General features: G+C 38.0%; 1 protein-coding gene across 5 annotated transcripts in view; it reads right to left on the bottom strand.

The window, feature by feature from the left end:
• Positions 1-2,958: 2,958 nt before the first annotated feature.
• Positions 2,959-23,224, bottom strand: part of PARP11 (poly(ADP-ribose) polymerase family member 11) — a 67,932-nt gene continuing 47,666 nt past the window's right edge. For 3 of the 5 annotated variants that reach the window (XM_045830665.1, XM_045830664.1, XM_045830666.1), the window contains 2 exons: positions 5,158-5,309; positions 2,959-3,432 (listed from right to left, as the gene is read on the bottom strand). In XM_045830665.1, coding sequence (XP_045686621.1) covers positions 3,116-3,432; positions 5,158-5,309 — 469 coding nt within the window. In that variant the 3' untranslated portion in view covers positions 2,959-3,115. Of the gene's footprint in view, positions 3,433-4,663; positions 5,016-5,157; positions 5,310-23,224 lie in introns of those variants that run through there. The other 2 variants (XM_045830668.1, XM_045830667.1) reach the window with 2 other exon arrangements.

Raw genomic sequence — 23,224 nt, 5'->3', positions numbered from 1 at the left:
AATATTCTGTCTCTCATTTCCCTCAGCTCTAAAATTAAACTATCTTTTGATACCTTCCCATTTTGCCAATAGAAGATTAAAGGTTAAATGAAATGTCTAACTTGCTATAAAAGGAATTACTGTAGCCATATGGGGAGGGGCTGGCCGGAGGTAGGATGGATGGCGGGAAGCATGCTCACCCCCCAGAACAGCTCCTCAGAGCCAGGGGGAGCACACTGAGAGCAAAGGATGCTGGCCATAGGCATTAGGCCTTACTCTGTTTTGGAACTTTCAATAGCACAAAGTAAATAATTTTCTTCAGAGGTTATCTGATGAGCTGTTGTTCAGGGTAATTCAAACGGAGAGCACGAGACTTTTCCCATCTGCAAGTGGGTTACATAAGAGTTACAAACAATAGAGTCCTTAAGAGTCCATTAAGTTGGAGCTGAAAACTTAGGTTTAAATAATGCAATGTGGGGATGAAACACAGAAATCACAGAAACACATGTTTGGTATACGCAGACAACCAAGACCTACTATGGAAAGCTTTAACCACTACATGTAAAAATATTTTCACATATCAAAATGGCTCCAAAGTCTTTATCATCATCACTGTAAATCAAGAAATAAAAGTTGCACTAACACAAAACCTTCCTCTTTATAACTGCAAGATTTATGAAACTTTCTTATAAACACATTTTTTCAACCCTGAGGCTGATTATCACCAAAGTGAAAAAGAAAAGTCACTATGGGCTGAAATTGATTCAATGTAGAATTTTTTAAATCATTTATTCTTTAACCTTGAATGGCTTCCTCTTCACTCTCCCACCCATGCTAATTGATGACAGGAGAAATAGATGACAATTGGTTGTGTCCAGTCCAGCAATATATAACATACTGACCATTATGATTCTCAACTTAATCCACCGATCAAAACAAAGAAACAGAATTTTGGTACCAATTTACTCAAAGCTATCACATGAAAAAATTTATCAAAATTGTCTCTTTTTCATAAAAGGGGAGTTGACAGTAAATTCTCAAACAGTTCTTTCTTACAATGTCCACTGCAGTACACTCTACTTGGTAATTCAGTTCAGAGTTCAGACAGATTGCCTTGCAAACTTCAGCTCTGGGCTCTTAGTCACCCTGAGACAAGACCTGCACGTGTCCTACAGAAAAACAGCCCCAATGCTACAATATTCGGTTATTCCAGGCAAGTGATGGCAGAGGCAATCATCTTGAATCAGAAAAGAGATGGCCACGTTGAAGGGGAGACTATTTAAACATTTTTGGTATATAAACAGAAATAAATAGCACAAAAAGATTTTCAAAATCTAAATTCCCAATGTTTCTACCACAGTTTTTTGTGAACAAGGCTAGGGCATGGGTGTGCTACCACTCACAAGGCAGTCTAGGGCTTTTCCTCCCATATGTCCATGATGTTCTCTGCATGTTTCTAAAATGTGCTCTTTCTAAATATTAACAGCACTTCATCAAAACCAACGGTCAGTCAGCACATCTAAGCCAAGCACTCTGTCCTGTCGCTTGGTTTCAGAGTATTATATGTGCAATTTCCTATGGACTACTTACTGTTGACTGCACAATCACGAGGATTCTAGGCTATAAGAAACAAGTAGGGATATATGGCAAGTAAAGAATTACCACACCTAACCTTGTTCCATACTCTCTATTTTTATTATTCCTGAGATGCCTTCCCAATTCAAATGACTGAACTGAACACAGACAGGGACATTTATTGGGTTTGTCTTGAGAAGTTAAATTATGTTCACTACCTCTCAGCCAAACTGGGTGATGATAATGAAGAGAGAATTCAGTATTAGACTGAATTAGAAAAATCTTTTCTGAGAAAGACTTGATACAAGTGTTCTTTTCTTTTTTCCTGGTAGACTCAAGGTTGGAAAAACTCTTAACAATTGTATAGCCAATCTCCCATCTGACACCTGAACTGCTATATAACATTTCTGCCCAGATGTTGCCCATTGTCTGCTAAAATACCTTTAGGGGCAGGAAGCTATTGCAACATTATTCACTCCTCCTTAGAATAGGATAGCAAAACAGATGGAACAGGTAAACAAACTTTCATTAAACATGATTGTGAATTTTGTCTAACTTTTCAAGAGATTTAGCAGATTTTCAATCGCTACTCAAAGGAATACACCAGATTTGTTCCACGAATCCCATGCTTTTCACAATGATTCAAAATGGGGAAATGAGAATTTTATAAACCCTTATTGAACAGCTGTGTGCCTGTGGTCATGGGAAAGCAGATAAAAATATCTTAGAAATAATCACTGTAGGTACTCCAAAACAAAGGGGAAGTAAATGTTTTAAATAATAAATAAAAGTTTCACTTCAAAGCTGCTATAAACACCTTGGGCACAAGTCTTGGTACAAGAATTCCAGAGCCTCAGTGGATGCATAATCACAGCTGCAGCATCTGTCAGTTCAGAGGCAGGTGACAAGAGAGTGACAGGAGCAAGTCTGGGACTGCAGCCTGCTGTCCCCAGCACTCAAAAGCAGGACACGCTACCTTGACTTTTCCTTCCAGCTTGTATAGTAGCACTGTAAATACTTTTTGTATTTCTGACTTCTCTTAAGGTATTCAGACTGCTTCAACATTTCAGATCCCCCCTTCAGAAGACCAACAAAGCAACATGTTGTTCAGTGGACAGTGATATCATAATTCAATTTACAATGGATCAGTTCCTCCGAAGGAACAAGTTTATGTCTATACATGTATTTTCTGAACATATATATGAATAAATCTATCTGAACTAAAAACATTCATTCTGATAACACACAAACTTTAAAAACTCTAAATGATCATATTAATTGAGACTCAGCTGATTCAATTTTGAGTGTTATCTTTCACTGCAAGGTGTTAAAATGGCAATGGTGTCGATTTTTAACACACAAGACTGAATAACGAACAAAAACAAAACAACAAAAAAACCAACCTTAAAGTCAGTATGTCTTTATATGGAGGCCACTTTTTTTTTTTCATATGGGTTTCAAAAGTGTCAGATAATTAACATTTAGTGGCTAGATGACAGGAGAGCAAATCTTCCTGCAAAAAAGAATAAACTTCTTTGACCACTGAGATTTGGAAGTCAAATCAATGGAAGTCTATTAAGTACTCAGGATAGATCTGGTTGGCATCAAACACCACAAAGATCTTTGGATTCCAGGTGTCATCCACACAGCTGTCATATAAATTCACATAGCTACCGTCTTTGGAGGGAGGTCGCATGTATTTGGAGTCTCCATTTATATAGTCTCCAATTAGCACTCGAGCAAGAAACATAGATTTATATGTTCTAAATAGATGCCGCTGTTGCAAGCTTACACCATGAATTTGGAATGTGTTTCCATGTTTTATGTCATCTTTGCAGAAGCGACTGGAGTAAGCAGCATCTCTAGCAAAATAGGTTCCTTAAACAAAAAGAACCAAAAAAAAAAAAAAGCCAAGATTACTCTGAAGAACACATGAAACAGAAACAAAAACATTCTAATTGTTAGGGGAATAGACACATGGAATTATATAACTAAAACAGATGTGGAATTTCCTCTATGCAGATGTTTAAGAAAAGAATAGGAATTCCTCTGTAAGGACAGCTGTGATTCAGGCTTCCATGGGGACAGATATGTTTGTATAGACCAGTCCCCAACACCAAAACCATCCCACCCACACAAAAATGTAGCTGCCAGACTTCTATTTTCAAAAGAAATATTATAAAGAAATCCAATATGTAAGACACATACAAACTATTTAAGTGTGGGAGCACCTGAGTTTTTTTTTTTAATTTTTATTCATATTTAGAGAGAGGGGAAAGGAGGGAGAAACAGAGGGAGAGAAACATTGATGTGCAAGAGAAACATCAATTGGTTGCCTCTCCCACACCCTCATCCCCTACGACTGGGGACCTGGCCTGCACTCTAGGCATGTGCTCTGACTGGGAATCGAACCAGTGACCTTTCAGTTTGCAGGCCAGCGCTCAATCCACTGAACCTCACCAGCCAGGGTGGACCTGAGTTTTAATTGTTTGGACTCCTTTCCATTTCTGTTTCCTTCCATCACTTTCCCCACCCTGCTACACTGTACAGCAATGAAAACTATTGTCTACAGAGATGATTTTAACCCATCCCACAAAACATATTTTATGATAAGGAGTAACAATTCAATAATATTTCCGAAATCTCCTGGACAATAGAACTCTATGTCCAGGAGAGTGTACTGTTCTTTACATCTGACCATCCCAAAAGAACAATATCATTGGTTGATTGCCTAAGTATGAAAACTGAGTAAAGCCTCTGACTCTTCTGAGGAGTCAGGCCTACAAGATTGCCATCATTATAGGAATATTTGTTTTTAAAAGTTTTTGAAAGAATTTCAAAGTCTCATATTACACAATACTGACAGGATTTATGTAACACTTTTCTGATCCTCTCACAGTTAAATAAATGGAATGGCCTTTTCAGTAGTTATTTAAAAATTAATTTATTTTTTAAAACTATAGCACATTCTGATCCTAAGTGGTAATCAGTCCTCTTGATGAAGGTAAGGTACAAAGTAAGAGCCAGCAAAATAAATTTCCACCCCTTACCTTTTCCCCTTATCTCTCTCCTTAATTTGCTTGAGTAGTGGGCATAAAGTGGAGAACTTGGACTTTCACAACATTAGAAAAAAGGTGAGGATTTCCCCCATTATTCCTTATTGCTTATTAATATTCTTACCTATCTTTTTCTAAAAAACAAAACAAACAAAAAATACCAGTACTAGACCCGTGTACAGTATAATTGATTTATTTTATAGTTCTCTCTATATCTGACATAGAACAGTTTTAGTTTTATCCACGGAAAGGACTTAATACATGAAAATTAAATGTCATGCAAAAATTAGCTAACATGGACATGATGCCCCATATGAATGACTGGGAGTGGGGTGTGACTGAATCCAGTTAAAAGGTCTTCTATCTTGTACATGCAGGAAGTGGCTTCTCTGTGGCTCAGAAAATCTAAGGGTGTGATGGGAACTTAATATAGTAACTTTTAACTTAATGAATGACTATCAAACCCCTGAATTACAAAATAATCAATTGTCTCCAAAAAGAGATTTGCTCCCAGGACTCAAATTGGACCTGGAATTCTGATAATTACCTTTACCAAAGAGAGCGCCATGTATACCATTTATTCTCCAATCAAAGTTATGAATGCAAATTGCTTCCACAAATTCACTGCTGGTACCGTGAAATAGCATTTGTTCATTAATCTGAGGCACACCACTTTTTTTCTTGAGCTGAGCCTTTTTCCTAAAAACATAATAAACATAGACAATACACACACAGAAATATAAGTGGCAGATATTAATTTTTCAAGGAGCAAAGTTCAATAAAAAGCATGATCCAGAAAACATTTCTTTAACATAAATAATAAGTGGACAAAGCAGCTCTAAAGAAGAATCTCAAATGCTCTTGAACACATAAATCATCTCATCAAAAATCATTAGCTAACACTGAGACTTAAGGTTTGAAAATTATACCCAAAACTACAGATATGCCAGACAATGCCCCATTACAGTAAAGGTGGTTGCCTAAGCCAGTCAAGTTTTACAGATGCCTAACAATGATATTACAAACAATTAAATAATACAAAGTTCACAGAGTCTTTAAACAGTCAATTCCTTGAACAAGGACCATGCCTTAATTGATGTATTCCCAAAGGCTAAAAAATTTTGGTTGCATTTAATTGAATTTTGAATCTTAGGGCTGGAAGGACATTAAGCCATCATTCAACATCTTCCCAATGGACAAATCCCTTGTAATAAGGTAGGACTGACTATAATAGTATAAAAACAAATTGAAAACAGCCTAAAACTCTTTCATAGAAAAATGAATAATTACATATTTATACATGAAAGTTAAAAGTAGTGAACTAGACTTACATGTATTAAAATAGATAACTTATGAAAAATGATACTGAATGTAAAAACAATGTTGTAAGAAGAGACATATAAATCAAAATAATACTGCATATTGTATAAGTACACACTTGTAGGTAGTAAAAAATATAAAAACACCGACAAGAAGGCAGCACACCAAGCTCAAGAGGGAAGAAAGAAAACAGGATGGGGATGGGGTAAACATTTTACCTGTATATATAAGTCTTTGTATGTTAAAAAATAGATAAAGGAGATCTAAGATAGTAGAGGAGTAAGTGGAAGTTACACTAACCTCCTCCCAAGACCAATCTGGAATTACAACTAAATTGAAAAGAAATCATCCAGAATAACCAACTGAACACTAGCTGGAGAGGAGCCTTACAACCACACACAGACAGAAGAAAGCACTTCACCACAACACTGGTAGGGAGTGCAGAGGAGATTCAAGAGGGCTGGCTGGGCTCCCATGGGCAGCAGCTATAGTGCTGGAGGGATAGTTCAGTGGCCAGGGGTTCCCCTTGGGAAGTCTGGGGTCTAAACCCCAAGTTGGACTCCCCAGGCTATACAGTCATCCCTCACTATATCGTGGTTCACTTATTGTGGCTTCACTGTATCGTGGGATATATATAATTCTGTGTCGCAGAGTTTTCACTATATCACAGGATTTTGAGGTATGTAGGTATTTATATAATATTTATGCCTAAAAATTTAAAATATAAAAATGTTAATTCAAACATATTAAAAATATTAAATTGAAAAAAATACAGTATGTATTTCATCAGCAGATGAATACCGTACTATACACAATGGAAATGCAATAGCCACTACTGCGTGTGCAAGTTTGCCAATGTGAGTTTATACACGGCACACTATTGGCTGATGGAATGGAAGGCGACCAACCACAGCACTGTGTTCTGTATCCTGGGCACTGATTGGCTCAGTGACTGTAGCATGGGTCTGTTTACTCTCCCACACTGTGCCCATATGTTCAGCATCTCTCCTTGTCCACTTTACATCGACATCTGATCGCTGTGCGTAGTGTTGCTCTGTGGTGTGTTTTTGTGAATTTTTGTAAAAGTTTGAATTTATTTCAAGCCCTACAATGCCACCCAAATGTTCTGTGCCTTATAAGACTTCTGGCAGTGAACCCAAGTGCCAGAGGAATATGCTTACTATCAAAGAAAAGGTGGAACTTCTCGATATGTTAAAAGGAGGCAAAAGCTACATGGCTGTAGGCCGCCATTACAGGATCAATGAATCTACTGTTCGCTCCATAAAGAAAGATGAGAAGAATATTAGGTCTACAGCAACAATGGCTTTTAACAAGACTGCAAAGAGGGTGGTCACTTCTTGCAATAAGGCCATTGTGAGGATGGAGTCTGCGTTGGCCCTGTGGATAAATGACTGCAGGAAGAAGAATAGCCCACTGGATACCAACACCATCCGGACGAAGGCCAAGAAACTTTATGATAGTTTTGCAGAAACCATAGGTGTTCACGATGGTGACGAGGATGAAGACAAGGACAACGACGCAGAAGCAGGGCCTTGGAGTGCTTCTCCCACCAAAGCAACCCCTTTCAGTGCGAGCAAGGGCTAGTTTGACAAATTTTAGAGATGCTTTGGACTCAAGAGCGTTTCTCTGCATGGAGAAGTTGCCTCTGCAGATAAAAAGTAGTGCCAGCAACTCCCCATAACTATGTTCATCACTCTGACGAAGAGATCAGTTACACCTACACTTTTAGCGGAAATAGAAGTTATGGTCCAGAGCAAAGATACTACACCATTTGATGTAGTGCTTGATGAAATGGTGCCTTCAAAAGAGCTATAATGCTCTTCTTGACCATGTAGTACATTCATCTCATTGTTATCACCTTCGTTGCCATCAGTACTGCACAGCTACATAATTCATGATCTTCACCATTCAAGTTGTAGTATACTTCACTGGTGAGCACCCATATAGAATTTTATATGTTGCTAAAATTACATAGGTTTAAGAGTATACAAAGTGTTTAAGAGCATATGAAGTGTTTATAAGACTGTGGGAAAGGTTAATAAGAGAGTGAGAAAGGTTTATAGGAGTGTGGGAAGGGTTTATAAAGCCTTAAAATACATATAAATAATAAAATAAATATAATGCCACTACTTCGAGGATTTTCACCTATCGTGGGGGTCTCTGAAATGTAACCCCCGCAATAGGTGAGGGATCACTGTAGCCCAAAGCCCAAAAAGTACCCAGATAACATCCAGCTGTCAAAAGCACTAGGGTTTCTCTCTGCCAAAGACAAATGGCTGTAGTCACAGAGAGCCTCTTAAAGGGTCAATGCACAAAATTTCATTTGCAGTCACTTACCCTAGGTTCCAGCAAAGGGAGGGCAGAGTGGACTAGAGATGCTTGAGGAGAGTCTGGGGATGGTGGCTTTGGGGAGAGGACTGAGAGAATAGCCACCAGTATCCTGGTGCTGAGTTATCTCCCACATGGCAGGAACCATCTTTCTCAGGCAGACCACTCCCTTCCAAGTAGCATCAGCCTGAGGGGAAGCAATAGCCCTGCCCACAGGAATTACACTGCCCCATCCTGTGGTGCTTAAACCTGCCTGCTGGTTACAGACTGACTAGATTAACAATTGAAGGAGACAGCCACAGACTGTGGATCCCTGGTAGTATCAAACAGGCTACCTAGGGCCAGACTAGGACACCATCTCACATTACCAGGAGAGCATCCAGAAAGAGAAGACAGTGCTAAACACTAGATTCTACTGAGATGAAATCGACCACATTCTTCATGATTTATGTTATTTTCTCTCCTGCATATCTATTTAACATTCACTTCTTGTTCTGAAAGTTTGTGCCTATTAGTTCACTCATTTTTATAATATAGTTCATTTCAAATCTCATATTTTGCTCCTCCCTCCTCTTACACCATTTTACCTCCTTTCCTCTTATTTTCATATTAAATTTTGTTTTCTCTCTTGCTACTTCTTTCCACTCCACACTCTTATTATTTCTCCCCCTACAGCCTCTCAAACCATTTTTCCTGTCATTAGTCATCTCACATTCTTTTTCCTGTTTTTAAAATACCCTTATTCTCTGTCTACCTTTATTAGTCTTTGCTCGTTGGTTGTGGATATGGTGGTTGTTAGTGCATTTCTTCAATTTTATTTGTAGATCTTCACTATATTTGTATTTCATATCTCAAATTTTACTGCTCCCCTCTCCTACTCCATTTTGCTTTCCTCCTGCCCTTTCTCTATTTTTGTTTCAAAATTTGTTCCTTGTCTTAGCCTGGTTTCACTCCTCACCCTTAGTATTTCTTCTCCCTCTATGCCCTCACAATCACTTCTCTTTCCTCTAGACATCTTTCTTTATTCCTTCTTATTCCCATCCATCTATATTAATCCTTGCTCATTTGTTGTTGATAGTGCAGTGGTAGATCTTTTTATCTAATCTGGCTCCTTTTTATTCTCTCCAAATTTATAGGTTTCTTTTTGATTTCTGTTTAAACCAATACTATGCACTTCCTGTGTCTTACTCCATTTTGTCTTCTTCCCTCTGTTTTTTATTTATGATGTAAATTTTACTTTCTTTCTTTGCTTTGTCTCTATTCCCTACTCTAATTATTGCTTACCTCTCTAACTTTTCAGAATCATTTTTCTTTCAGGTAGCCATCTGATGTTCATTTTTCCTTTCTCATAAGAGTCTTTATCTCTTTACACCATTATTAATATGAGTTCATTTGCTGTTGATAGTGTGATTGTGGATGGGGGTTATTTTTGCAGATGTGGGTTTGTTACCTGGGCTGTTTGGTCTTGTCCTGGCAGCACCTGTACAACAGCATACAAGACATGGTGGTTGAAGTGACTCTTAGCCAGCCAGAGGGAAGTACCCACAAAAGAACAACTCAAAGAACAACCAAACCCCAATTACAACCAGAGAGCCCACATAAATGGCATAAAGAGCATCCCAAGAGCATAAGGCTCAGGAGGTCAAGGAGACTGCACCACTAAACCCCACAGGTATCCTACCACAGAAGGTCATACCATGAAGACAGGGAATCAAAGCAGATCAATCTAATACACAGAGACAAACAAGAAGAGTAATCTAAAATGGAGATATGAAGAAACAACACCCGATCAAAAGGAAAGGAGGAATCCCCAGCAGACTGCTAAACAAAATTGAGGCAAGCAAACTATCAGACACTGAGTTCAAATTAATGGTTATGACGATGCTCAATGAGCTCAGTGAGAACTACAAAGAACTCTAGGGAAGCTACAAGGACTTACTGTGAACTACACCAGCATGAAAAAGGACATAGAAACTATCAGCAAGAGCCAGGAGGAAATGAAAAGCACAATATCTAAAATGAAGAACACAGCAGAAGAAATTAAAATCAGGCTAGATGAAGCAGAGTATCAAATCAGTAGCCTGGAAGACATGGTAGAAAGAAATTCCCAGACAGAACAACAAAACCAAAAAGACTTAAAAAGAAAAAAGAGGGTTTAAGGGAGCTGCAGGACAACATGAAATGTAATAATATCCATGTCAGAGGGATACCAGAAAAAGAAAAGGAAAAAGGGATAGAAAAGAAGACCTGTTTGAAAAAGTGATGACATGAAATTTCCTTAACTTGATGAGAGAAAGAAGTCATGCAAGTCAGGGGAGCCACAGGGTCCCAAACAAGATGAACCCAAAGAGGCCCACTCCAAGATACATCATAATTAACATGGCAAAATTTAAAGACAAAGAAAGAATCTTAAAGGCAGCAAGGGAAAAAGTAACACACAAGGGAGTTCCAATAAGGCTATCAGCAGATTACCCAACAGAAATACTACAAACCAGAAGGGAATGGCAAGAAATATTCCAAATAATGAAAAGCAGGGGTCTGCAACCAAGACTACTCTACCCAGCAAGGCTCTCAATCAAGATAGAAGGCCAAATAAGAAGTTTGAAAGACAAAAGAAGACTGAAAGAATATATCTCCACCAAACCAGCATGGCAGAAATGCTAAAGGACTGCTTTAAGAAAATGAAGGGTGGGGGGTACAGGCACAAAGGGAAAAAATAACAATGAATATGTACCTATCATTAATACCCTTAAATGTAAATGGATTCAATGCTTCAATCAAAAGACATATGGTAGCTGAATGGATAAGAAAACATGACCTGCATATATATACTGTCTACAAGAGAGCCACTTCGGAACAAAAGATCTACACAGATGTAAAGTTAAGCGATGAAAAAGAATATTCCAAGCAAATGGACATGAAAAAGAAAAAGCTGGTGTAGCAATACTTATATCAGACTAAATAGATTTCAAAACAAAGGTCATAGAAAGAGACAAAAAAGGATACTACAAAATGTTTAAGGGAATAATCCATCAAGAAGATATAACCATTGTAAACATATATGCACCCAACATAAAAGCACCCAAATATATAAGAAAAATCCTAGAGGACTTCAGGAAAGATATTGACAGGAACACACTCATAGTAGGGATTTTTAATACCCCAAAGTTAACAATGGGTAGATCTTCCTAGCAAAGAATCAACAAGGATGTAGTGGCATTGCATAAGACACTACATCCAATGGACTTAATTGATATATACAGAACCTTTCACCCCAAAGAAGCAAAATATACATTTTTTTCAAATTCACATGGAACATTTTCACAGATAGACCACATGGTAAGAAACAAAACTAGCCTCTACAAATTCAAGAAAATTGAAATCATCATGCATTTTTTCAGATTACAATGGCTTGAAACTAGAAACCAACTTCAAGGAAAAAACTCAAAAACATTCAAATTTATGGAGACTGGATGACATGCTATTAAACAATGAATAGATCAATAATGAGATCAAAGAAGAAATCAAAAACTTTCTAGAAACAAATGAAAATTAACACAAAACAGATCAAACAAACAACCTAACCCTACATCTACAAGAACTAGAGAACAACAACAAACAAAGTCCAGCGTGAGTAAAAGGAAGGAAATAATCAAGATCAGAGCAGAATTAAATGACATAGAGACTAAAAGAACAACTCAAAGGATCAATACATCCAGGAGTTGGTTTCTTGAAAAGATAAACAAAATCAATAAGCCTTTAGCCAGGCTTGTTAAGAAAAAGAGACAGAGAACCCAAATAAGTGAAATCAGAAATGAAAGAGAAATTATAACCAATACCACAAAAATACAGAGGACAGTAAGAATTTACTATGAACAACTATATACCAAGAAATTTGACAACCTGGGTGAAATGGACAAATTTCTACAAAAATATAATCTTCTAAAACAGAATCAAGAAGAAACAGAAAGCCTGAATAGACTGATATGAACTAGTAGAATTGAAGCAGTACTCAAAAAATTCCTGGCACACAAAAGCCCTGGACCAGATGGCTTCACAGGCAAATTTTACCAAACATCTAGGGAAGAGCTAACTCTTGTCCTTCTCAAACTATTCCAAAAATTTCAAGAAGGGGGAAGACTCCCAAACTCTTTTCATGAGGCCAGTATTATTCTAATTCCTAAAACAGGTAAAGACACAACAAAGAAAGAAAGTTACAGGCCAATGTCTCTAATGATCTTAGATGCTAAGTCCTCAACAAATATTGGCAAATTGGATCCAGCAATACATTAAAAAGATCATACACCATGACCAAGTGGCATTCATCCCTAGGATGCAAGGATGGTACAATATTTGAAAATAATAAATGTAATACATCACACAACAAAATAAGACAAAAATCACATGATCATATCAATAGATGCAGAAAAAGTATTTGGCAAAGTACTGTTCCCATTTATGATAAAAACATTCAGCAAAGTGGTCATAGAGGGAGCATACCACAACATAATAAAGGCCATATATGAGAAACCTGCAGCCAACATCATACTCAATGGGCAAAAACTAAAAGCTTTCCCCCTAAGGTCAGGAACAAGACTCAGGGCAAAAACTAAAAGCTTTCCCCCTAAGGTCAGGAACAAGGGTGTCCTCTTTCACCATTTCTATTAAACATAGTATTGGAAGTTCTAGCCACAGCAATCAGACAAGAAAAAGAATTAAAAGACATACAAAATTGAAAGGAGGAAGTAAAACTGTCATTGTTTGCAGATGACATAATAGTGTACATAGAAACTAGTGGCTCTACCAAAACACTATTCAACCTAATAAGTGAATATGGCGAAACAGCAGGATACAAAGTCAATATTCAAAAATTGAAGGCATTTTCATACACCAACCATGAAATATAAAAAATAGAAACTAGGAAAAAAATCTATTTACTACAACAGCAAGAAAATTAAAGTACCTAGGAATAAAGTACTTAACCAAGGAAGTAAAAACCTGTACTCAGAAAACTGCACAACACTGTAGACAGAAGTTAGACACAAATAAATGAAAGCACATACTGTGTCCATGAATTGAAAGAACTAACATCATTAAAATGTCAATACCCGAAGCATTCTAGAAATTCAAAGTAATCCCTATTAAAATACCAATGACACATATTACAGATTTAGAACAAATATTTACAAAATTTATATGGAACAAAAGTGGCCCCAAATAACCATAGCAATCTTGAGAAAGAAGAACAAAGTAGGAGGGATCACAATACCTGATATCAAACTATATTACAAAGCTGCTGTAATCAAAAGAGTCTGGTACTGACATAAGAACAGGCACATACATCAATGGAACAGAATAGAGAACCCAGAAATAAATCCATGTCTCTATTGTCAATTAATATTTGACAAAGGGGACAGGAGCATAAAATGGAGTAAAAATAGTCTCTTCAACAAATGGTGTTGGGAGAACTGGAATGGTAAGTGCAAGAAAAACGAAACTAGACCACCAACTTACACCATACACAAAAATAAAATCAAGATGGACAGAAGATTTAAATATAAGTCGTGACACCATAAAAGTCCTAGAGGAAAACATAAGCAGTAAAATTTCAGATGTCCCACACAGCTATATTTTCACCAATATATCTCCTAGGGCAAGGAAAATAAAGAAAAGATTAAACAAATGAGTCTACATCAAATTAAAAACTTCTGCACAGCTAAAGAAAACATAAAAATGAAAAAAGAACCAACCGTATGGGAAAACATATTTGTTAATGATCCCTCAGACAAGGGTTTGCTTTCCAAAATATATAAAGAACTCATATGACTCAACACCAAAAGACAAACAATCCAATTTAAAAATGGGCAAAGCACCTGAACAGACACTTCTCCAAGGAGGATATATAAAGGGCCCATAAGCATATGAAAGGATGTTCAACATCAGTAGCCATTAGAGACATGCAAATTGGAACCACAGTGAGATACCACCCCACACCCCCACCAGTCAGAATGGCCATCATGAGCAAATCAACAAACAAGTGCTAGCAAGGATGTAGAGAAAAGGGAACCCTAGTGCACTGCTGGTAGGAATGCAGACTGGTGCAGCCACTGTGGAAAACAGTATGGAATTTCCTCAGAAAACTAAAAGTGGAACTGCCTTTTGATCCTGCAATTCCACTGCTGGGATTATACCCTAAGAATCCTAAAACACCAATTCAAAAGAACCTATGTACCCCAATGTTCACAGCCACAAAATTTATAGTAGCCAAGTGTTGGAAACAGCCTAAGTGCCCATCAGTAAATGAGTGGATCAGAAAACTGGTACATTTACACAATGGAATTCTATGCAGCAGAAAGAAAGAAGAAACTCCCACCTTTCACGACAGCATTGAAGGAACTGGTGAGTATTATGCTAAGTGAAATAAGTCAGTCAGCACAAGACAAATATCATATGATCTCACCTATAAGAGGAACCTAATGAACAAAAGAAACAGACAAGCAAAATAGAAACAGAGGTATGGAAGCAAAGAACAGACTGACAGTGACCAGAAGGGAGAGAGGAGCAGGTAAGAGGGAAAAGAAATGGAAGGAACTAGCCAAGGAACATGAATGAATGACCCATGGACATGGACAACAGGATGGAGATTGACTGTGAGAGCTGAGGGTAGGCTGGGCAGGGGAGAGAAATAGGGGAAAACTGGGACAACTGTAATAGAACAATAAAAAAGACAAAAAGAAGAAAATGTGAAAAAAGGGGGATTAAAATAAACCCCTTCTCCTATTTCATCTCTAAAAGATAGCTATTTAACATCTCAATTCATTCCAGTGTCAAGTGCCTATAGCTTTTACAGGACAGAGCAATCTATTTGTGATCAGCTGTAACTGTTAGAAAGTATATCCACCCTAATACTGAACCAAAATCTTCCTTCCTATTACTTCCATCAATTGGTCTTAGTTCTTTTCTTCTAAACACAGAACAATTCAAATATTCTTATACCAAACTACTCTGCAAATACCCCAAAATAATCATGAATACTGACTGAGACTTTCTTTTCTAGGTCAAATATACATTACTCCATCAACTATTGCTCATGCAGCATAGCTTCCAGGCCTTTCTCCATCTGTGCTGGACAGCCCTTGGTTGACAAGAACCTGCTGGATACCTTCTGGTTTATAAATGTTGGTAGGAAATAGGAACAGAATCCAGATATTACCAGACCACACTGATCTGCCAACACACCACTGAATTCATTTTGTGGCAAGGGCACCACACTGCTGACTTACAGGCATTTGAGTAAATTAAAACTTCCAGGACTTTCTCAAATTAGACTTCTCTCAGCTTGATATACTTGTACAAATGATTTACAAACCCAATGCAGTATAGTTATTTCAATTAAGCTTTAACTTGATATAGCAATTTATAAAGTACAAAACTTACTAAAAAACATGTAGCTTATTGACTATGTGTAGGATGTTGTACAGTTACATTTAAATGATGAAAGAAATGGAAATGTATATGGTCTTTCTCAAAAGTCCTTTGGTAATATGTATCAAAATTTAAATGTATATGCTTTGATCTATTGGTGATAGTCTCTTCAAACCATAAAGCATGACATTAAAAGGACGTGCATTAAACAAATATTTGCTCCAGGAAAAGCCAGCATGTTTTTACTAAAAACAAATCATGCCAGCCAGCCCTGACCAGTGTTGGCTCAACTGGTTGGGCAACAACCCCCAGGGCAAAGGGTCTCTGGCCTAATTCCCTGTCAGGGCACACGCCTGGGTTATGGGTTCGGTCCCTGGTTGGGGCGAGTACTGGAGGCAACTGATCAATGTTTCTCTCTCTCATAAGGATGTTTTTCTTTCTTTCTCCCTCCCTTCCTCTCTAAAAATAAACAATATCTTTTTTTTTTAAAAAAAAGAACAAATTATGCCAACTTTCTGTTTTAAAAGTTGATCTACTTACTTTTCTAACAATGCATATTTGTTGCTTTTCTAAGAAAGAAGAATTTTTAAAAAGATAATCATATCATTTTGACTCACTGTTTCAATATTCTAAGGTCTTTCTGATTCCTGATTCATTCACACAACAAATAAGGTACCCATTCTAGTACTGAATCTTTCACAAGTGTAATAAGCAAGTCTTGCAGATTTTCATCCAAATTCCTGATAAAATGTTGAAGGGCTCAAGAAGAAAGCATGCGAGTTATGCCATTCAAGTTAACTGTTTGCATAAGACTTTTAACTGGTTATTAATAGTTTTCTTTATACTTATTCACCTCACACATATTTCTCTAAATTGTCTTCATCATAAGGAACTTTTCAACTACTTTGTGAAAATCAAGTTACCCTAAAAGGCTCGCCCATCTACTACTATGGTAGTCCTTTTACTTGGATATTAGTAAATCTACACTGTTTTTTTTCTAAGTAAATATTGTTTAATATACATCCTTCTAAAGTCAAGCTTCATGGTCTATAATGAATAGAATCCACTCTAAAATCAGGATGTTCAACTTATCACTACTTCTCAGGCACAGATTAGAATGAATTTTGGGTTGAAAATTTACTTCAGTCTCTCTTAGGTATTATAAAGGAAGTTTTGGTTAGTTAAAGAGCCAGGTGTGTGGGCATTAAAAACCTGCTTGGTCACTGGATTTGATATAGTGTTATTATACCAGTTGTAGGCAAAGTGGAAGGGGAAGTCAAAGCTTTGTATCCCCATAGCATGAATTATTCTAGTGCCCACTGCTAAGGCACCTCTGAAATGTGGAGACTCTCATACTATGACCTTGGTATTCCAGAAAGGCTCATGTTGAATTCTAGGGCCTCCTGGACTTCAGTCAAACTATTGAAAAGCCATAGTATTCAAACTATACTAAGTTCTTCACAATCCTGCCCGCCTTTGCCCAGCCCTATGCACATTTCTGAACTTAATGAAAATATTGTAGCATTCATCTCTCAAAGATCTCTTAAAATTACCCTCCATCTCAGGGACTAGAGAGCCAAAAGGGCTGAATTGGATATGCCATGTCCTCTAAACTGCAGCAAGAATATCTTCATGCTCTAGATTGAAATAAGTTTGCATAGATTTAGACCAGTGATTCTCCATCCTGACTGAACATCAGAATCACTTGCCGAACTTTTAAAAGATAACGTCAGAACATTGAGGTTCTGACTCGGTGGATCAGGGGTGGGTGACAGATATCTCTACTTGTTAAAGAGCTCCACAAGTGATTCTGATACAGTCAGGGCTGAGAATCTCTGATCTAAATCCAAATTCTTCCACATTCTTTTAAAAAAGATTTTATTTCTGTTTAGAGAGAATGGAAGGGAGGGAGAGAAACATTGTTCAGCTGTCTTTTGCACGCCCCCAACCTGGGACAGGCCGGCAACCCAGGCATGTGCCTTGATTGGGAATTGAACCAGCAACCTCTTGGTTTGCAGACTGGCACTCAATCCACTGAGCCACACCAGCCAGGGCTGTTCCACATTCTTAAAACAACAGCAGCGTTAATTGCTCTTTTTTCCTTGCTGCCTTCTCCTTCCCAACCCTGGATCAACCCAACCACCTCCTCTCTCTGCTCTTAAATTTGAATGGCTGAAGTCAAATCAAACATCCCCATAGTTTTCCCTGCAAATTCACACATTCCAACTTTAGCTAAGCCCTCAGCACTAATGGAAATGCTATAGTTGCCAAGTTAGCTCTCCCTCTGCCATTTTCCATAGTGACCATTTCAAATCTCTACTTTTTCTCTATCTCTCCCTGGTATCCACACCTCCTTAACATATCATTCTCTACAAGTGACCTCACTTCTTATTTCATGAAGGAAACAAAGTATCAGGATGGAGCTCCCAGCCTAACTCCTGTGCTCATCTCCAATCTCTGCTTATTCATGACATGATCTGACCACCCTTGTGTATCTCCTGACATGTGTTCTCTGAATTCCATCCATCGCCTCTCTTCAGGAACCTTAATTCATCTATTACTCTTCCCTCTCCTGTCTTTTAAACCCCTCCTCTCCATAGGTTCTTTCCTATTATAATTTAAACATGCTCAAGTCTCTCCCATCTTTTAATTCAAAAAACATAAAACAAAACAAACAACCCTTTCCAACTCCACATTACCCATCTTCTCAGAGCTCTCAATCTCTTCACTGCCAAGCTTCTTGAGTCATCAACATTCGCTGTAAATACAGTACAGGGTGGGGCGAAAGTAGGTTTATAGTTGTGAGTATGTGAAACAGTTTATTCTGGTATTATTATTTATTAATTATTGTATTGTCTTCCATATGAATGACTGTAAACCTACTTCTGCCCCACCCTCTATAGTGTCTACTAACATTGCTCTCATCAAAGGTACCAATGGCCTTTTTGTTGCAGAATACAAAGGATATTTTCTATATTTGTCTCACTTGGCAACTTTTCCATATGTGGCCAAGGATCACACCTACCTATCTATGTAAACCACTTTTTTCCTTTGCCTTCTGTGATCCCATTCCATTGGTTTTCTTCCACTTTTTCTGGTTATTACTTCTCAGTCAGTAATACTGAGTCAGTAATACTTTCTTCCTTGGGTTTTCTCTTCCTCTGTTTATCACTTCTAGAGTTCAGTCCTTGGCCCTCTTCTTTCCTTATCTACATAAAGTCCCTGGTTATCTTATTAATTCCTGTGGCTTCTTTTATCCACATTTTTTAACAATCTCGAACTTTTATCTCTAGTCTACACCACTCTGTCAAGCTTCCAACCCATATATCAACTACTTCTCCCTCCCCAACATCCCCAGACCAAAACCTGTTCTTACCCATTTTTCCTTAGTCAATGAAAACAAGTCACAAACTTCAATGTTATCTTCCTCATCTCCCTTATCCACTTCATTGCACACATTAAATTAAGCACCTAGCAATCTCATTCTACATCATTAATATCTCAACATGGTCTTCTCTGCTCCTTTGGTACACTTTGGTTCAAGCCACCAAATGTGTCTCAGTTTAATTATTGAAACAATTTCCTGAAATGGTCTCCCTGCTTCTAACTTAGAAACCAGAGTTTCTAAGCCTCAGCACTACTGACATTTTGCACTAAATATTTCTTGTTGTGGGAGGCTGTCTTATGCATTGTAGAATGTTTAGCATCTCTGGCCTTTATGAAGTAGATGTTGGTAGGAACTCCCCATCCCACTGCATGACAATAAAAATGTGTCCAGTCAATGCCAAATATAACCTGGTGGGCAAAATCACTCCTAACTAAAATTTTTCGACAGAGGGGAAGGGAGGAAGAAAGAGAGGGAAACATCAATGTGTGGTTGTACTCATGCAGCTTCTTCTGGGGACCTGACCCAGGCATGTGCTCTGACTGGGAATCAAACTGGCAACCCTTTAGTTTGCAGGCTGGCATTCAATCCACTGAGCCACACCAGCCAGGGCAGAACAACTGTTTTAAACTTTCTCCACAGCACAACATGCTGCATTAATTTTCTAAAATGCAAATCAGAGCCATCAATCTCCTGTTTAGAGCCCTACAATAGCTTTCCACCATCCCAGGAAAAAATCCAAATCCCTAGTCTGGCTTATAACCCTGCATGGCCTGGCCCCTGCTAACGCTCTACCCCAACTGTGGATCAGTCCAACTCAAGTTGAGGCTACAGAAGAAAACTATACCACAGTGGTTCTTCTATAAACTCCTGCATGCTCTACTTCTTGAGTACCTTTTTAGGCTCTTCACCAACCATTCATCCTACTTTCTGTTCTATTTGAAATTGTTTCAATGTTCAGTGGTCCCTCTTGGAATCAACTTTGGCCCATGCTGCTCCCAAAGCCTGGAATGCCCTTCACTTCTCCTAATTATGCCTAGCTTAAATGAACCCTGCTTTAGGAAGTGCTTCTTGATATTCCCCACCGTATAATACATATCCCACTTTTGTCAACAAGAGTGAGTATACATCCTCACTTTGTGCTCCATGATGCCCTGTGGTCCTGTGAGAGCAGGAACAATAAAATGGCATTGGCCCAATCAAGATAGCATAAAGTATATAAAACAATGTGGAGTCATTTGTCAACCAAGATGGCTGCCAGTCAGCCATAACACTTTAGTTCAAGAGGGAAACTACCTAAGTGATGCTAGACACATCTGACAAGGAGACACACCTAAGACATTTGCACTTGCAATCAGAGAGTCATGTCTGCAGAGGGGGACCACCCACAGATAGGCTCCTGGGGAAATTCCACACTTGGCATCAGGGGCACCAAGACACTTAGCAAGAGACCCAGAAGGGTGGAGTACACCACTTTCAAGGTATAACTGAGGCAGGCTCCAGACCACTGCTGAGACAGCCGAGCTCCACACACCAGAGTGCTGCTTCACACCATGCTGATCTTCCCTGACATCAGCCGCCGGACGCTCTGTCCTGCTGGACTGAGGACATCCAAGACCCTTCCTTGCAAGACTCTGACAACTCCCTTGCCCACCGTGCTGTCTCCTGGACCTGCAGACTGAGACTCTGGGACTCAGGTTCATTATTCCCCACTGATTGCAGGGTGTGTGTTGTATTCCTCTTAGATTGTTAGGGTGTGAGTAGGATGTTAATGTATGTTGATGTTGTACTTTGGGTGAACCTGCATTCAGTAAAAGCTGAGTGAATAGCATAGTTACTGTGTGTGACTCTTGTCTATTCCTTGGTGTCGAGCTGCTCAGTAGGCAGCAAACTGAGCATTTGCCAGGCTGACTTATAGGAAAGACTATATGACGAGCATACACTTGTAACAGCTCCCCTCTACATTCTGTGCTTCAATGGCCTGGCTCCTTGTCTAAGCTATGGTCCTGTACACTATTATATCCAAAAAGCCTAGAATAAAGCCTGTCACAAACTAGAAGCTGAAACATATTTTTAGAAGAAGGGAGGAAGCAAGAAAGGTCTTGACAACATGCAAACTGATGTCTGATGGACTCACATGGACATCACTGCCTATATAGTGAGTCACAGATGACATGACAATGAGATTGACTTGGTTATCTCAGTTCTTTAGGAAGATTACAAAATGACAGGCTGTCCTCACAATGAGACTTAGTATTTTGTACTGTCAGAGCAGGTGGCAGGTTCATTTACCATCACAGATTTCTAGATGCTGATATTACATAAAATCATGAAGAGCATCAACAGCAAAAATGTTTTTGGTAAAATCTTTGTATAAAATGTTTGAGAGTCACTGTATATTTTATCACTATGATTTAACTGAGGACTCAAATTATGAGGGAGACGAATATAAACTCCACTTCAGAAGCCTGATTAAAAACAATGAAATAAGATTCCACCAGACCATTTGAGAAAAAAACTTTATTCACTGAGAGAATAAAATAAAAGGGAGTCTTCCATTTTCCTCTACAAAAGAATTACCTAAATAAGAACTGAATAAAATCTTCTGAACTCAGTAATATCAGAAATAAAAGTTGGCTTGAAGCAAAGACTCAAGACTATAAAGAAAGTAAGTTGAAAACCCCTTATTTTATAATACAAACTCTTATGAGAATAAAACCTGAAATTTTCTCAAGCCATATTAACTAACTCACCAGAAGCATGACAGAATTCCATGTATCATTAACAAACAAAACTCAGCCCAATTTTCATGAATGACAGGAGTTAATATATGGGGTCTGATTTAAAATATTTCAGCAAAACAATAATAGCAAAAAAGGAAATAGATTATATGTGGTATATCTTCATAAATGTTAAATCAGTATAACAGCTACCTAGGGGTTTCTTATATTAAACTCTATCGTTTAAAATTTTCCTGAATAAGTATTAAAGGTCTGCTTATATTATGAATATTAGAAATCCAATCTCATATGCAAATTTAATAAAAACATTTCAAAACCCACATATTTTAGGTATTACTTGTTATTAAAAAATACAGATTAATTTGGATAACACCTTTAAGTTTTTATAATGAGCTTTATTTTTAGGTTAAGTGAACACTGAGCAATCCAATGGGTCATTTCCAACCTAAATTGAATAATAAATTGAGATTTTAAATCTACAACATAAACTTTGGGCTAAGCAGGAAATTTGCAAGTATGTTTTTTTACAATGGCCATCAAAACTAAACAAGCAAATGACTGCAGGCAAGATAGTGTAATTGTTTTTTTTAATATATTTTATTGATTATGCTATTACAGTTGTCCCATTACCACCCTTTCATTCCCCTCCACCCTGCACACCCTCTCCCACCCACATTCCCTCCTTTAGTCCATGTCCATATGTCATAAGTTCTTTGGCTTCTACATTTCCCAGACTATTCTTGCCCTCCCCCTATTTTCTACCTACCATCTACACTATTTATTCTACGTACCTTTCCCCCTTCTCTCCTTCTCCCACTCCCTGTTGCTAACCCTCCATGTGATCTCCATTTCTGTGGTTCTGTTCCTGTTCTGGTTGTTTGCTTAGTTTGCTTTGGTTTTTGTTTTAGGTGTGGTTGTCAATAATTGTGAGTTTGCTGTCATTTTACTATACATGTTTTTTATGTTCTTTTTCTTATATAAGTCCCTTTAACATTTAATATAATAAGGGCTTGGTGATGATGAACTCCTTTAACATGACCTTATCAGAGAAGCGCTTTATCTGCCCTTCCATTCTAAATGAAAACTTTGCTGGATAGAGCAATCTGGGATGTAGGTCCTTGCCTTTCCTGACTTGGAATACTTCCTTCCAGCCCCTTCTTGCCTGCAAGGTCCCTTTTGAGAAACCAGCTGACAGTCTTGTGGGAACTCCTTTGTAGGTTACTGTCTCCTTATCTCTTCCTGCTACTAGGATTCTCTCCTTCATTTTTACCTTGGCTAATGTAATTGTGATGTGCCTTGGTGTGTTCTTCCTTGGTTCCAACTTCTTTGGAACTCTCTGAGCTTCCTGGACTTCCTGGAAGTCTATTTCCTTTGCCAGATAGGGGAAGTTCTCC

The sequence above is a fragment of the Phyllostomus hastatus genome, unplaced genomic scaffold (assembly GCF_019186645.2).
Source record: "Phyllostomus hastatus isolate PE091 unplaced genomic scaffold, TTU_PhHast_1.1 phas_contig_152, whole genome shotgun sequence".
Classification (NCBI taxonomy): domain Eukaryota; kingdom Metazoa; phylum Chordata; class Mammalia; order Chiroptera; family Phyllostomidae; genus Phyllostomus; species Phyllostomus hastatus.
The sequence above is the reverse complement of the archived record's forward strand: the minus strand, read 5'-3'. Positions and strand labels throughout refer to the sequence as shown.